The 16,593-nt window shown below is 37.6% G+C and overlaps 1 protein-coding gene across 6 annotated transcripts in view; it reads right to left on the bottom strand.

Annotated features, from left to right (window-relative positions):
* Positions 1-16,593, bottom strand: part of KDM6A (lysine demethylase 6A) — a 176,115-nt gene that overhangs the window by 104,247 nt on the left and 55,275 nt on the right. For all 6 annotated transcript variants that reach the window (XM_037037817.1, XM_037037820.1, XM_037037818.1 and 3 more), the window contains exons 3-4: positions 14,878-14,986; positions 2,610-2,659 (exon numbers count right to left, since the gene is read on the bottom strand). In XM_037037817.1, coding sequence (XP_036893712.1) covers positions 2,610-2,659; positions 14,878-14,986 — 159 coding nt within the window. The remainder of the gene's footprint in view (positions 1-2,609; positions 2,660-14,877; positions 14,987-16,593) is intronic.

Consider the following 16,593-nt stretch of genomic DNA (forward strand, 5'->3'; position numbering starts at 1 on the left):
AGAGTTAAAAATTCAGATGTTTTTGTGGAGCTAAAATTAATTAGATAGCTTATCTAGAAAAGCAAAGCAATAAAAGGATAGCCAGAGAAATTCTTTAAAAAAAGAAAAGAAAACAAGAACAATGGGGTAATGATACCCTAGTACAACCATATTAAAAACCCTCTGAGCCCTGGCTGGTGTAGCTCAGTGGATTGAGCGCGGGCCTGCGAACCAAAGGGTCGCGGTTCGATTCCCAGTCAGGGCACATGCCTGGGTTGCAGGCTGGTTCCTTGCAGGCCAACTCCCAGCAGGGGATGCACGAAAGGCAACCATACATTGATGTTTCTCTCCCTCTCCTTCCCCTCTAAAGATAAATAAATAAATAAAATCTTAAAAAAAAAAACCCTCTGTAAGTAAAATAGTGTATTACTTCATGAGCAGGTCTAAGGAAATAGACCAGAAAATCGAGACAAAATAGTATATAAAAATTTAGCATACATTTAAGGCTATATCTTAAATTAGAGAAGGAATAGATAGTTTTTTTAATAGATCTCAACAGTGTTGAGGTCATTAGTCATCAGGAAAAAAATAAACTTGGATATTCCTCACACTATAAATCAAGGATAAAACCAAACTGATCAGAGATTAAAATTAAAAAATAAAATCTTATAAGTACTAAATGAAAAGAGTGGGTGAATTTCTCTAACACCTAGAAGTGAGGGAAAAAACCTGTCTTGTGATTCAAAAATGCAGATGCAATTTAAGAAAAGACTGATAAATTTGACTACATAGAAATAAATAAACTTTTGCATGGGCAAAAACAGACACTTCTGAATGGATAAAAACAAACACACAAAACAAAGTAAAACAACAAATGATAAACTGCAATTTGTATCACATATAGAGGATAAATATGACTTGTACATAAAAAGAGAAAGAAAACAAAGAATCAAAAGCAAAATGAGCAACATCAGTAAAGAAAAAACACTACAAATAGTCATCATGACCTTGGATTAGGCAGATTTCTTAGGTACCAAAGCATAAACAATAAAATCAAATGCCACAAAATTGGATGTCATCAAAATTTAAAACTTTTGCACTTCAAAATATAGCTATGGCCAAGTGGCTCAGTTGATTGGTGCATTGTCCAGTACACCAAAGGTTGCAGGTTCGATCCCTGGTTGAGGTATGTATATAAGGCAACCAACTGATCGATGTTTCTCTTTCTCTTCTCTCTCTTTCTCAAATCAATAAACATATCTTTGGGTGAGGATTTAAGAAAAAGAACTGAACAATTACTGGAACCACTGCTGAGACTTAAAATGGTACAGTCACTCTGGAAAATAGTTACTAAAAATGTTAAACATAGATTTACTCTATAACCAAGCAATTCCACTTCTGGTAAATCAACCCAAGAGAAATGAAAATGTATGTCCACACAAAAACTGGTACACAAATGTTCACAGCAGCATTATTCACAATAGGCAAACAGTGGAAACAACTAAAGCGCCCATCAACTGATGAACGGATAAATAGGCAGTGGTATATCCATACACTGGAATATTATTAGAGAGTAAAAAAATAATAAAGTGTAATACCTGCTACAAATGGATCAATTCTAAAAACATTATGCTAAGTGAAAGAAGCTAGTCACAAAAAACCACATGCTCTATGGTTCCATTTACATGAAATATCCTGAAAATACAACTACAAACAGGCAAAAAGTAGATTAGCACTTTCCAGGGGTTTGAGGTTTGGGCATGAGGTTTCATTATAAGGAAATGGGCATGTCCTAAAATAAAACTGTGGTTATAGTTGTTCAACTGTGAAAATGTACTGAAAGTAACTGAACTGCATAGCTAAAACAGTTGAGTTTTATGGTATGTAAATTAAATTCCAATAAACTTTAAAAAAGATAAGCCATAGACTAGAGAGATATTTAATACATTAAAATATTTTACTAAAATATATCATTAAAACTTCAACAAATGAAAAAGAAATATAAACTAGGCAATAAAAAGATAAAATCCATCTAAAAAATCTGAAATAGCAATTCAGATAAGGAAACACCACTGGCCAATACATTTACATGTAAAGTATACATGATGTAAAAGAGTAACCTGTCCAGATTAACTTTATGCACTGCTTAAACTAAGAAAACAGATGGCCACTGTCATACACAGTTCTTCATTTAGGTAGGTCTTTTTAAAAATGGTTACGTTCCATTGTCCTCAGAGCTCCAATAATAGACTGTACCAAAAAAGATTTCTACTATTACAACTTTCCAATTATGACTTCCCTTTCAGCCTGATAAAGAATCATACTGTTGTCATTTGGTCTTGCTTGCTTTTAACCTCTCACACTTAGTTTCTTTCATCTTTGCCCAACAGATTGTGTCAGTGTTATCTAATTCTTTTAAATAAAATACAAGGTGATTTTGTGCTATACAAGATAGCACAAAGAAACTCATTTTTCCTTTCCCAATCCCTTTCCCCTAAAATAATTTTAAATAATTAACAAAATTACTTAACAAACAAAATAAAAAAGCACAATTCATTTTGAGTATTGCCAGCAGTAGTAACCTGCCCCCCCCCAAAAAACAGGAGATATGCATGTAAATGTGCACTAACCTTCCAGTAGTCAGATTGTAAACTGTAGTACCTCTGGTATGCAGATAATGCTGAAAGAAGAAAAACAAGTATGAGACACAATTATGTCCCATTTCAAAATCAATAGTACAAGAAACATCAAATATTGAAAGCAGCATTAACAGGCTTCCCACCAAACCCACCTCCCAGCAGACAGTGATATATAAGACCAAATAATTTAGAAATCTGGAGAACCCCTGCTCATAGTCAAACATGTTAACAAATGTCAAATATACAGAGTTCAAGGGTGTAGAAACATGATCACATCTCATGTACTTGTACTTGAACAGAACCTAGGCTACCTCTTGAATTAACTTGACCTTCCTCAGAGACCAAATCTCCTAAGAGAATTAAGATTTTTTCCAAGGCTATTCCAGAATATGATAGGTTATTTGTTCTCACAAGGGATGTTATTTCCAAGAATGAGTAAGAGCTCAAAAACCTCTTAAGACAAAGAAGCTGTTTTGTCTGTGAAGCTTCCTTTCATACGATCAACAGGAAAGCCACCCCATGTTACCTTACCTCAACTCAATTCCAATATAGTGCGCATCCTATACCCCTAAAGCCACCCCAAAGTATAAAGGGCTCTGAAAAAAATTAAAGTAGATCCTATCATTCGAAAAACTCAGTGAGGATGAGGTTAAAAAGTAAACAAAAAGTTATATATGTACATTAGAATTGGTAGAGAGATCCCTTTTCAAAAAACTGATAAGCAATAACTAAGTCATGGGGATGTAATGTACAACACAGTAACTATATCTGAAAGTTGCTAAGAGAGTAAATCTTAGAAGTTCTTATCATAATAAAAAATATTTTTATAACTATATATGGTGATGGATGTTAACTAGACTTACTGTGATCATTTCCCAATATATACAAATAGCAAATGCCATACACCTGAAACTGTTATTTCAATTATATCTCAATTTTTTAAATGACTGTTAAGATTTTCAAGTAATACTTTCAATGAGAACAATGAAATTTTATATTGATAAAAGTAGGGGAAAATGGAAAATGGAAATTTATAATAGTGTAAATACATGAATACCATAAAAATTTTTCTGAAAATGTTCAAATTGGAGAAGCATGACCCAATACATCACATATCTGAGCAAGTAACTTATTTGAATAATGTTCATCTTTTTTGCATAAAGATGATGCCAGCCAACTTATATTGGAAGGACATTTAGACTGTAATTTTTCCAGTTTTGGTTAAGAGTTAACCAAAAGCCATCAAGCCATCCTTACTTTTTTAGTTCTACACTCCTGAATGTAGTTAGTTCAGAAAAGTCATTAATTAATGATGTTCTAAAAAGAACAAGCCAATTATCAAACTTGCTGGTACACAGTGGTCAAACAAGGTTTGTGTGCGGAAATCACCACTAATTTAGATGGTGGAGTAGGTAAATGCAGTACTCATCTCAACCAAATTATAACTAAACTACAGAACAACCATCATTCAAAACTGCCTAGAATCTAACTGAACTGAAGTCCTATAATCAAGGATGTAAAGATGAAGCAATGTCAAGACTGGTAGTTGGGGCAGAGACATGGAACCAGCTGGTCCCACAACCTATCCGTGGCAATTAAAAAAATCAGGAGGGCCCTGGCTGGCGTAGCTCAGTGGATTGAGCACGGGCCTGCAAACCAAAAAAATCAGGAGGGATATCTTGGATGCAGAGGTGCACACGAGGAGCAAGGGGTCCTAGCCCCATAACTTCTGGTTGTGAAAACCAGTGGGGATTGTGGCTGAGTGAGACGAAGAGCTACTGAAGTCCCAAGTATCACTCCTAAAGGGCCTGTACATAAACTTCCTTAGACACACTCACTCCAAGCTCCAGCTCCAGGGCAGCAGCTAGAAACGTGCCAGGGACATATGGAAAAAAAAAAAATGAGTTGTCTGGCTTCAGGGTAAGAGCTGAGAGGCAGCATTCTCCAAAACAAAAGTGCTAGTAGAAGCCATTGTTCCTTTGCTTGAAAGAGGGTGCCATATCTGAATCTCTATCAACCTGTCTAGCATTGTCTGCCCTGCCCTAGTGATTCCCCTAGACCCTCCCCATTCAATATGCAGGACCACCTAAGTCCTTCCCAGAAGCCTTTCCATTCAAAATGGCCTGCCTTGGCCATGCTGTGGACCTTTCTAAAATGTTTCACAAACCCCAAACTAGCAGTATGTGGCCTCAGCATGCAGCATACTTCTACTAAAGTGGCCCCAGACCTGGCACTAGAAGCAGGAAGCTTTGGTTCACAACTGGGACTCTTGGCACCTCCAAGCCCAGTACACGCAGCAGCCACCTACAGATTGCTTTGTAGCTCATTCGGGATAACCTCAGGCAAGGCCTTGTACAAGCTGATCTTGGTATATACCTTCTGGGAAGCTCGGGAACCAGTGTACCCAATAGACAGCTTCAGACCACACTGAAGCACCACCCAACTACCTCCACAAGCAACACATTGAAGAAACACACTCATGTGGTAGCAGAAACCCTCTGAAGTTAGTTCTGCATCATAGGGCTAGCCCCTACATAGGAGGTCCTCCACTGATTGTGACCCATCCTGCCAGCTAAGTGGCCTGGGAATAAATTCATCCTATTGACATGCAAAAACAATCAAGACTCAAATACAACACCTGGGGGGTAGGATGCATATGGCATGCTCAGCTTTAGTGACTGGGGAGGCTGTGCCACTGGATCCTATAGGACACCTACTAGATTAGGCCACACTACCAAGACAGGGAGACATAGCAGTTCTACCTAATACATAGAAACAAACACAAGGAAGCTGACAAAATGAGAAGGAAAAAAACCCACATGGCCAAATGAAAAAACAGATGAAAACTCCCAAAAAAGAACCAAAGGAAATAGAGATGAGCCAGCTATCAGATACAGAGTTCAAAACACTAGTTATAAGGATGCTCAAGGAACCTAGTAAGGACCTCAGCAATATAAAAAAGATCTATTCAGAAACAAAGGATACACTAACTGAAATAAAAAAACAAGTTACAGGGAAAAAACAATAAAGTGGATGAAGCTGAGAATCAAATCAATGATTTGGAACATATGGAAGGAAAAACTACCAATCAGAACAAGAAGTAAAAAGAATCCAAAAACACGAGGACAGTTTAAGCAGCCTCTGGAACAACTTCAAACACTCCAACATTCACATCATAGGTTCACCAGAAGGAAAGGATAAACAGCAGGAAATTAGAAATCTACCTGAAAAATATAATTAAACTTCCCTAATTTGGTGAATGAAATAAACATGCAAGTCCAGGAAGCACAGAGTCCCAAACAAGAAGGATGCAGAGAGGCCCACTCCAAGACACATCATAATTAAAACGCCAAACGTTAAAGATAAAGAGTGAATCTTAAAAGCAGCAAGAGAAAATTAGTTACCTAAAGGGCGGGGTTCCCATAAGACTGTCAGCTGATGTCTCAGAAGTAATTTTGCAGGCTAGAAGGGACTGATTGTCAAGAAATAGTCATGAAAAGCAGGGACCTACAGCCAATACTGCTCTACCCAGCAAAGATCATTCAGAACCAAAAGGCAGATAGAGAGCTTCCCAGACAAGAAAAAACTAAAGGAGTTCATCATCACCAAACCAATATTATATGAAATGTTAAAGGGACTTTATTTAAGAAGATCAAAACTACGAACAGTAAAATGACTACATATATATATATATATATATATATATATATATATCAATAATGGAACCTAAAAACAAACTAAGAAACTGAAAAGAACAGAGACAGAATCATAGACATGGAAAACGTTCTAATGGTTGCCAGATGGGAAGGGTGTATGGGGAGAATGATTGAAGAGTTGAGGGCATTAAAAAGTACAAATAGGTAGTTAAAAGAACAGCCATAAGGATACAAAGTACAATATAGTATAAGACATGGAGAAGCCAAATAATTTATATGCATGTCCCATGGACATGAACAATGAATGGTATGGGGCTTGCCTGAGAGAGTGGGGTCCTGGGTGGAGGGGCACCAAGGGAGGAAAATTGGGACAACTGTAATAGCATAATCAGTATAATGTAATTTAAAAGTGAAAAATAAAATCAATCAATTTTAAAAAAACAAAAAATAATAAGAAAGGTTAAAGACAAAGAGAATCTTAAAAGCAGCAAGAGGAAAGCAGTTAGTTACCTACAGTGGAATTCCCACAGACTGTCAGCTGATTTCTTAAGGGAAACTTTGTAAACCAACAAGACTGACATGAAACATTGAAAGTGGTGAAATGCAAGGACCTACAACCAAGATTACTCTACCCAGCAAGGCTCTCATTTAGAATTGAAGGGCGGAGAAAGAACTTCCCAGACAAGAACAAAGTAAAGGAGTTCATCACCAAGAAACCTGTATTACAAGAAATGTTAAGAGGTGCTCTTTAAGAAAAAGATTAAAAATACAAATAAAATGGCAATAAATACTTACTCTAAATACAAATGGTTTAACTGTTCCCATCAAAAGACAGAAGGTGAATGAATGCATAACAATACAAAACAGTTAGATATGCTTTCTACAAGACACTCACTTCAGACTGAAAGATACACAGACTGAATGGGATGGGAAATGGTATTTTATGATAAATGGAAACAAATCAACAAAAAAGGTGGGTTAGCAATACATATAGCACACAAAATACACTTTAAAACAAAAGCTATCAAGTAAGGACCAAACAATTCCATTTCTGGATATTTACCCAAAGAAACCCAAAACACTAAATCAAAAGGATATGTATTAATTGCAGCCTTATTTATAATAGCCAAGATATGAAACCCTAAGTATCCAGCAGTAGATGAATGAATAAAGAAGTAGTGCATATATACAATGGAATATGATTCAGTCATAAAAAAAGAATGAAATCTTGCCATCTGCAACATGGATAGAATATTGTGCTGAGTAAAATATTGTGCAGATAGAAAAAAAACAAATGTCATGATTTCACTAATATGTGGAATATAAAAAATGAATGGGCAAAACAGAAACAGATTCAGAGATTCAGAGAACATTGACAATTGTCAGGTGGAGGGGATGGGGGAATGGGTGAGAAAGGTAAAGGGGTTAGAAGTACAAAATTAGTAGTTACAAAATTCAGTGATCCCTCACCTATTGTGGGAGTTACATTCCAGAGACCCTCGCAATAGGTGAAAATCCACAAAGTAGCGGCGTTATATTTATTTTACTATTTATATATATTTTAAGGCTTTATAAACCCTTCCTACAACTCCTATAAACCTTTCCCACTCTCTTATAAACACTTCATATGCTCTTAAACACTTTCTACACTCTTAAACCTACATAATTTTAACAACATATAAAGTGCTATATGGGTACTCACCAGTGAAGTATACAGTCATCCCTTGCTATATCGCGGATTCACTTGTCGCGGCTTCACTGTACCGTGGATTTTAAGCCGAAACAAATGAACCGCGATATAGCAAGGGACGACTGTAGTCATGGGGATGTAAATTGCGGCATTGGAAATATAGTCAGTAATATTGTATGGTGCAAGATGAGTACTAGATTTATCAGGGTGATTATTTTGTAGTTATATAAATGTCTACACACTGGGTTGTATACTTGAAACTAACATAATTTTGAACAACTATAATTGAAGAAAAAAATTTTTTAAAGATTTTATTTATTTAACTTTAGAGGCGAAGGGAAGGAGAGAGGGAGAGAAATATCAATGTATGGTTGCCTCTCGTGTGTCACCTGCTGGGAACTGGCCTGCAACCCAGGCATGTGCTCTGACTGGGAATCGAACCGCGATACTCTGGTCAGGCCAGCACTCAATCCACTGAGGTACACCAGTCAGGGTTATAATTGAAGAAAAATTTTTAAAATTATTTACTCACTACTAATTTATACAAAACAGTCATGGAATAGGTGTTCTCTCTCTACTGCTGGATGTGAACAAGGAAGCACACATCATTAACTGCCGCTGCAAAGGTAAGTATTCTTAGGATGAAGCCCACAAAGTTAGCAGAGAAAACAAGGTATCTGGGTACTTCTAGACTTTGAACTACATCTAGCACACAACTCATAAATGAACTAATGATGTGAACAATACAGCACCTTATTGTTTAAGCTAGAATGAGGCCCTTGATACTTGTGCCTGTGTCCCTAACAATTTTCTGTAGTACCATATGAAGCCTGAACTGCACTCTTAATGATGTTATGGAATTTCAACAAGTTTGAAGGATTTTCAGTAACCTCAACAATAACATATATTACATGACTTTATAAAATTCCCATTTTAGATTTAGAGGAACCCTTAAAGCATTGGTGTCAAACTCATTTTCTCCAGGGGCCACATCAGCCTCACAGTTGCCTTCAAAGGGCCAAAAGTACTTTGAGGAATGTATAAATGTAACTACTCCTTAACTAGGGGCAAGAGCTTGGCACTGTCACTGGGTAGAATCAAGGTGCCAGGCCAGATATAACAAGGTGGAGGGCCGGATTCGGCCCACAGGCCTTGTGTTTGCTACCTGTGTCTAAAAGAGATAGTATAATGCCCTGTAAAGTAAGTGAAACTGGGATGTTAGAAGCCTATGTGATTATCAGCCGGGAGAAACATAGCATCCATACTCTAACATGGTGAAATGAGAAACAGGAACCATAAAATTCAAAGTCACAAAAGTAAATGCTCCAAATCTCAAGCACCGATTTGTAAATGAGACATTTTTTTAATTCCTTTATACATTTCTCAACAACTATACTTTATTCCATTCAGATTAGCATTCTATTTTACAAAAACTCCTAACATATTTTGTTTCCTAATCCAAATAAATCACTAAAACCTTAAAGACTATACAAATACCCATCACCAAAGGTTCTAGTGAAATCCTTTTAACCAAATCACAGATCTCATCTCTAAGGTCTTGAGTCAGTTCCTTAGCCAGTAAAAAAAATTCCTAGGCCACCCTCACTAGATTTTTCTAAGGTTCTCAACACACAATAAGGGGAACCATTTGTTTGGATATCCTTATAATGCTTAAAATCTGTTTCATAATGATTGTAGCATATGTATAACCGGGTTCCTCCTTCCCTAAATCATCTAACCTTCATTTTGTTATCCCTGTGTTCTTTTTTTTTTTAAAGATTTTTATTTATTTATTTTTATTTTTAGACCCAGGGGAAGGGAGAGAGAAAGAGAGGGAGAGAAACACCGATGTGTGGTTGCCTCTTGCACTCCCCACAGTAGGGAACCCGGCCTGCAACCCGAGGCATGTGCTCTGACTGGGAATGAAACCAGCGACCCTCTGCTTCCCAGTCTGGTGTTCAATCCACTGAGCCACACCAGCCAGGGCCTCTCAGTTCTTTATTGGCTCCAGAAATCCTTGTTTATCCCACTAGAAAACTGTTTTGACTTACTTCAGGCAAAACTTGTTTTCATTTGCCACATAACCAAGAATGGTGTGCCCAAACATATTTTTAATATATTTTATTAATTATACCATTACAGTTGTTCTATCCCCCCCATTCCCCTCCACCCGCACACTCCCTCCCCGACCATTCTCCCCCCCTTAGTTTATAACCACGTGTCTCAAGTTCTTTAGGTTCTATATTTCCCCCACTATTTTTGCCCTCCCCCCTATCTATTTTCTACCTACCCTCTATGCTACTTATTTTCTGTACCTTCTCCCCCCTTCTCCTCCTCCCACTCCCCTGTTGCTAACCCTCCATGTGTTCTTCATTTCTATGGTTCCACTCCTGATCTAGCTGTCCTCTTGGTTTGCTTTTGTTTTAGGTGTGGTTGTTAATAACTGTGAGTTTGCTGTCCTTTCATTGTTAATGTTCTTCATCTTCTTTTTCTTATATAAGTCTCTGTAGCATTTCATATAATAAGGGCTTAGTGACGATGAACTCCTTGAACTTGACCTTATCTGAGAAGCACTTTATCTGTCCTTCCATTCTAAATGAAAGTTTTGCTGGATAAAGCAATCTTGGCTGTAGGTCTTTGGATTTCATGACTTGGAATACTTCTTTCCAGCTCCTTCTTGCCTGTAAAGTCTCTTTTGAGAAATCCACTGACAGTCTGATGGATACTCCTTTGTAGGTGACTGTCCCCTTATCTCTTGCTGCTTCTAGGATTCTCTCCTTCATTTTAGTCTTGGCTAATGTAATTATGATGTGCCTTGGTGTGTTCCTTCTTGGGTCCAACTTCTTTGGGACTCTCTGAGCTGCCTGGATTTCCTGGAAGTCTATTTCCTTTGCCAGACTGGGGAAGTTCTCCTTTATTATTTGCTCAAATAAGTTTTCCACTTGTGGCTGTTCCTCTTCCCCTTCTGGTACCCTTATAATTCGGATGTTGGAGCGTTTAAAGATGTCCTGGACGTTCCTAAGCCTCTCTTCATTTTTTTGAATTCTTGTTTCTTCATTCTTTTCTGTTTTGTCATTTTTTTCTTCCTTCTGGTCCATTCCATTGACTTGAGTCCCAGTTTCCTTTCCATTGCTATTGGTTTCCTGGACATCTCCCTTCATTTCAATTAGTTTAGCCTTCATATGTTCCTCTAATTTGTGACTATAATCTACCAGTTCTGTGAGCATCCTGATAAATAGTGTCTTGAATTGTGCTTCTGAGAGGCTGGCAATTTCTCGGCCGCTGAGTTATCGGCTCTGGGACTTTGAGCTCTTCTTGCGCCATCTTTTGGGCTGTTCGTGCCTGTTCTGTAGCAGGATCGGAGCCCTAGGTGTTCACCGGAGCAGGGCAACTCAGTCGCTGGGTTATGACACTGTATGTGGGGGCGGGGTCAAAGACGAACAATGGCGTCCCGTCTGCCGCCTCTGGCCACTGCAGCCGCCACCATCATCAGGCCCACGCATTTCATCCCACTGCACGCGAGTGTGCCACCGCTGTCAGCCCTCGCTCCGAGGCCTGCGTGGTCCATCTCACTGTGCGTGAATGTGCAACAGCGGTCAGTCTGCCCCACACCCTGACTGGGTCCGGGCCACTTGCGCATCTAGGTCTGGGGATCTTTCCTGCCCGACCCTGCTCTGCTTCTGGCTCTGCCCCTCTTACCGTTCTGGTTGCAGTTAGTTGTAGTCAGACTTCCGTATAACTCAATTTTCTGTTCTTTGGCTGTGCCTTTGTTCTCCAAACCTTTGTTGTATTCAAACTTGGTTGTGGGAGAAGGCACAGTGTTTCCACCTATGCCTCCATCTTGGCGGAAGTTCCCAAACATATTTTTATTGTATTCTATTCCTTATGCTATTACAGTGTCCCCACATTTTCTTTCACCGTTTCCCCACCTCCACCCATCTCCCCCAAACATACAAATAGTACTCTTTATCAACCAATTTCCAAAGTTCAGATCATTTTATTATATGGAACCAACTTTATGGACAAACATCTAATTATTTTTTCATAATGAGTTTAAAATATTTTCTTTTCACCCTCACTAGTATGGCTCACAGCGGGTTGGGCATTATCCCGTAAATGGAAAGGTTTCCAGTTCAATTCCTGGTCAGGGCACATACCTGGGTTACAGGCTAGGTCCCTGATTGGGGGTATGCAAAAGGCAACTGATCAATGTTTTTCTCCGCTGATCAATATTTCTCTCCCTTTCTCCCTCCCTCCTCTCTTTAAAAATAAATAAATTAAATCTTTTAAAAAAATTTGTTTTTAAGTAAGCCTACTTAGTCTTTTTAGATTAAGAAAACATAGAAAATATAATCAATTTAAATGGTGATATCAGCAGTGATAAGGAAAATACCCAATAGTGGCAAAAATTCAAGGAAACAGGAAGTTTTATTATTCTATTAGTGCTGTAAGTATAAATTAGGAGAACTCTTTTGTAACATCATTTAGCATTGCCAAACGTTTTAATTTTATACATACATACATATATCTATACCTATGTCTATATCTATATATAGAGAGAGATATATAGATATATAGATATAAAGGGTATGTGTGTATATATATATCCTTTCATTCAGTAAAACCTACCATACCAAAGTATTTCTTCTAAAAATATAAACATGGATGTGTGCAAAGATTTAGCTACCAGAATAGACAAGAGAGTAATTATGGTAATAGAAAAAAAGAGTCTACACATCCAATAGGGAACTCTTCCACCTATATGATAGAATACTATTCAAGAAAACTGAAATGTTACAAAGTGTGTTTCTGAGACAGAGAAATTAATATGATACACTGGATTAAATAAAGTTCCATGGTTTATTTAAATTTTTAAATACTGAAAAATTATTGTCATGGAAGTCTCTGAAGATTTGTATCAAAAATGACTTTTAAAGATCTTCATCTAGATGATAAAATATCAATGCGTTACTAACATACTCACATAATAATCCTTAAATATTAAGTCACTAGCACCAGGTTAGATGCAGTGAAATACAGAAGTGAACAAAGAGTTCCTGCTGTCAGGCTGCCTCCTGACCTTTTACGGTTATATGCATCTTAACATTTTTCTTTAAATACTGAACATATTCATGTAAACATTCAATAAGTGTACTTCTTGTGTTAAAATGAAGGGATAGTCAACATTATCAAATGAGATCCACCAGATAAACAACAGGATATAGTAGGAAAAGTATAAAGAAGCTTTAGACAAATCTGGGTTCTAATCCTTACTTAATCACATCCTAAGAGACTGTGAAATAGAGCCATTTAATCCAAGTTATTTCCTTACAGGTCATAAGCAGCCTAAAAAGTTTTTCATTGGCCCTGGCTGGTGTGGTTCAATGGATTGAGTACCAGCCTGTGAAGCAAGGGGTCACTGGTTTGATTCCCAGTCAGGGCACATGCCTGGGTTGTGGGCCAGGTCTCCAATAGGGTGCACACAAGAGGCAACCACACACTGGTGTTTTTCTCCTTCTCTTTCTCCCTCCCTTCCCCTGTCTAAAAATAAAATAAATCTAAAAAAATGAAACAAATAAACAAACAAAAAAACCCAGAAGCTCAGGGATGTATATATAATCTTTTAACAGTAATGCAACTGTAAACAATAGAGATGAGCTATTTTTTTAAAAAGCATAACTACAAACCCCATAGGTACCTGTCTCAAACTAAAATTGCATTTTCATTAGGAAAGTGTTCACTTGACTTAATACAAAAGTGGCATAACAAAACATCAAAATTAAACACAAACAATCCTTCATGCTAGCCCTAAAATAACCTACCAGTTGTTCAGCACACTAAATATGTAGGTGGAAAACAAGCATAAAAAGATGTTCCTGAGCCCTGGCTGATGTAGCTCAGTGGATTGAGCGCGGGCCTGCGAACCACACGATCACAGTTCAATTCCCAGTCAGGGCACATGCCTGGGTTGCAGGCCAGTTCCCAGCAGGGGACTCACGAGAGGCAACCATACATTGATATTTCTCTCCTTCTCTCCTTCCCTTCCCCTCTAAAGATAAATAAATAAATTATTTAAAAAAAGATGTTCCTGTTATTTATATATATATATATATATATATATATATATATATATATATATCCTAAGATGGAGTATTACAATTCCACCCAAGAAAGACAAAAAAGAAAAAGCCTAAGAAAACTTACCAACTTTGACTTAAGACTTTAAAAATTGCTTATAAGGATACAGTTTTTCATTGCTATGGATTTTGCCTTTAGTAATGAGAGAGATAGTACTTGGAGGTCCTTTTAACTTTCTAAGTGAGTAATGGTCTGGGTCAGCAGTTTGGTAGCGTAAAAAGGACACATTCTGAGGGACTACCTCCAGTTACTTAAATCTAATGGGAAAAAATCAGGTTAATAAAAAACATTGCTTAATCTAAGGCTCAAGTTCATATGTGATCAACTGTGTCCTCCATCTCTACAATAACATGGCTACAGATCAGATTGTTTGTTGAAATATTTTCTAGCTAAAATGAAAGTTTCATAGGCAGGATACATAAGAGAATTGCTGAGTTTGTGTTACTTTCCTAAAGTATCCACCAATGGCTCACTTTCTACTATGGCAAACAGCTTTTAAGGGTAGGGATTTTTCACAGGGCAGAACAACATGGTAGTGTACATTTAGGTAGTAATCAGTTTAACTGAATAGTTAACTTATTGATAATCTACATGGAATTACATGAATTCTTTACATTTCCATCTATCACACTTTTTTCTCATTAAGATGTTCATAAGCTTAGAAAGTATTAGACGTCAAATTCATAGTATCCTTGATAAAAATAGAATATAAACAATTACAATTATTTTAAAGGCATATAGAAATCAAACAGTGATTAACAAGGGGAAAACTTACCTTTTGGATAGTCTTCCAATAAGAGGTTGAAATGACCTAACTGACAAAAGAAATCAGACTCCACTTTGCCTTCAGCTTTTAAGATTAAAGATTCGTAGCAGCGAACAGCCTAGAAATAAAAAAAATAAAGCATTTAAGAAAAAGACAAAACCCCCAAATTCATTTCCTTCCCGAGATAATGCGCACATTTTCCATTCAATTACCCAAGAAATCAATATATTTTACTTCTACCCCAGACATAGTCAATGCAGCATACTTCAGAATACCTGAGTAGTTATTAAAAGAGCCACTGGTTATGGCATAAGAGCTTTTCCTATCTATAAAATGGAAATGCTTGCCTAGTAAGACAATATAGGAGCACTTTGATAACATTATTCATAAGTTATAAATCTAAATTATTACTGTGGCCCCTGTTGCTATAAACAAATAGTATACATCTTTCCCCATGGCTGGAAAGAACTTTATTAAGTTATGTGAGAATTCCTAGAATCTCCAGAGTAATATTAATAACTAACATCTATACTTAATAGCTACTTTTTGCCATAACCTCTACCAGTTTAAACTACCATAAATTGCCTTTCATTTGTCTTCTCATGATATACTTCAAACTCACCGACTCTAATTCTATTCCTAATCTTTCCCCCAACTCCAATACATGCATATGCACTCACTCTCACTGTTCCTTCCCTGAAGGAAAAATAAATAGTATTTTAAGTGTATCTCTTCTTCTTTAAATCCAGAAGACAGTATGAAAAAATGAACAATGGAAAAAACAGAATTCTGGAGTCTGACAAATTCCAGTTGTCATTAGCTATAGGAGAGCCTGGATATCCTCACTATTTTTTGAGTTTTGATAACACTCAAAAGGCTGACAAAAGGAATAATATTAGAAAACCTCAAAGGTTTCCAGTCAAGATAGCAGAGTAGGTAAATGCAGTACTCACATTCTCCAACAACCACATCAAAATTACAACTAAACTACAGAACAACCATCACTCAGAATCACCTGAAATCTAACTGAATGGAAGTCCTACAACTAAGGATATATAGAAGCCACATCCAGACTTGTGGGAGGGGCAGAGACACAGAAGGGACTGGTCCGACACCCACAAGTGGTAAATAAAAGTTGGTAGGGATATCCTCTTGACTGCAGAGGCACCCCCCTGAGAAATGAGGAGCCCCAACCCCACACCAGGACCTGCACCCAGGGTTCCAGTGCTAGGAAGGGAAGTGTTCACAACTTCTAGCTGTAAATACAGGTGGGGATTGTGGCTGAGTGAGATAAAGCACTTCTGAATCCCAGGCTTCCTCTTAGAGGGCACATGCAAAACTTACTCAGACTCTCTCACTTTATCTCCATCACTGGGACAGCAGCTTGAGGGGCACCACACAGATATGGAAAGAAACTGAACTGTATGGCATCATTGCAAAATCTAGTGGGGCGGCTTTCTCCTGGACAGAAATGCTAGCATTCCATCTCTGAGCCCTTCCCCCACAGAGCTAGCAAGCAGAGGCCATGTTTGAGTATCCATCACCTGGCTATCATTGTTTGCCTGGTGACTCCCCAAGGCACTACTCAACTCAACTTGCTGGCCTACTCAAGCTGTTTCCAGTGACTTCTATACTAATGGCCAGTCTTGGCTCATGCTTTAAATTTTCGTAAAATTTCTCAAACAAGCAGCATCTGGCCCCAGCATGCCCAGTACCTCTCAACAA

This window comes from Sturnira hondurensis, unplaced genomic scaffold, assembly GCF_014824575.4.
Source record: "Sturnira hondurensis isolate 20B ecotype Veracruz unplaced genomic scaffold, ASM1482457v3 Scaffold0023495, whole genome shotgun sequence".
Classification (NCBI taxonomy): domain Eukaryota; kingdom Metazoa; phylum Chordata; class Mammalia; order Chiroptera; family Phyllostomidae; genus Sturnira; species Sturnira hondurensis.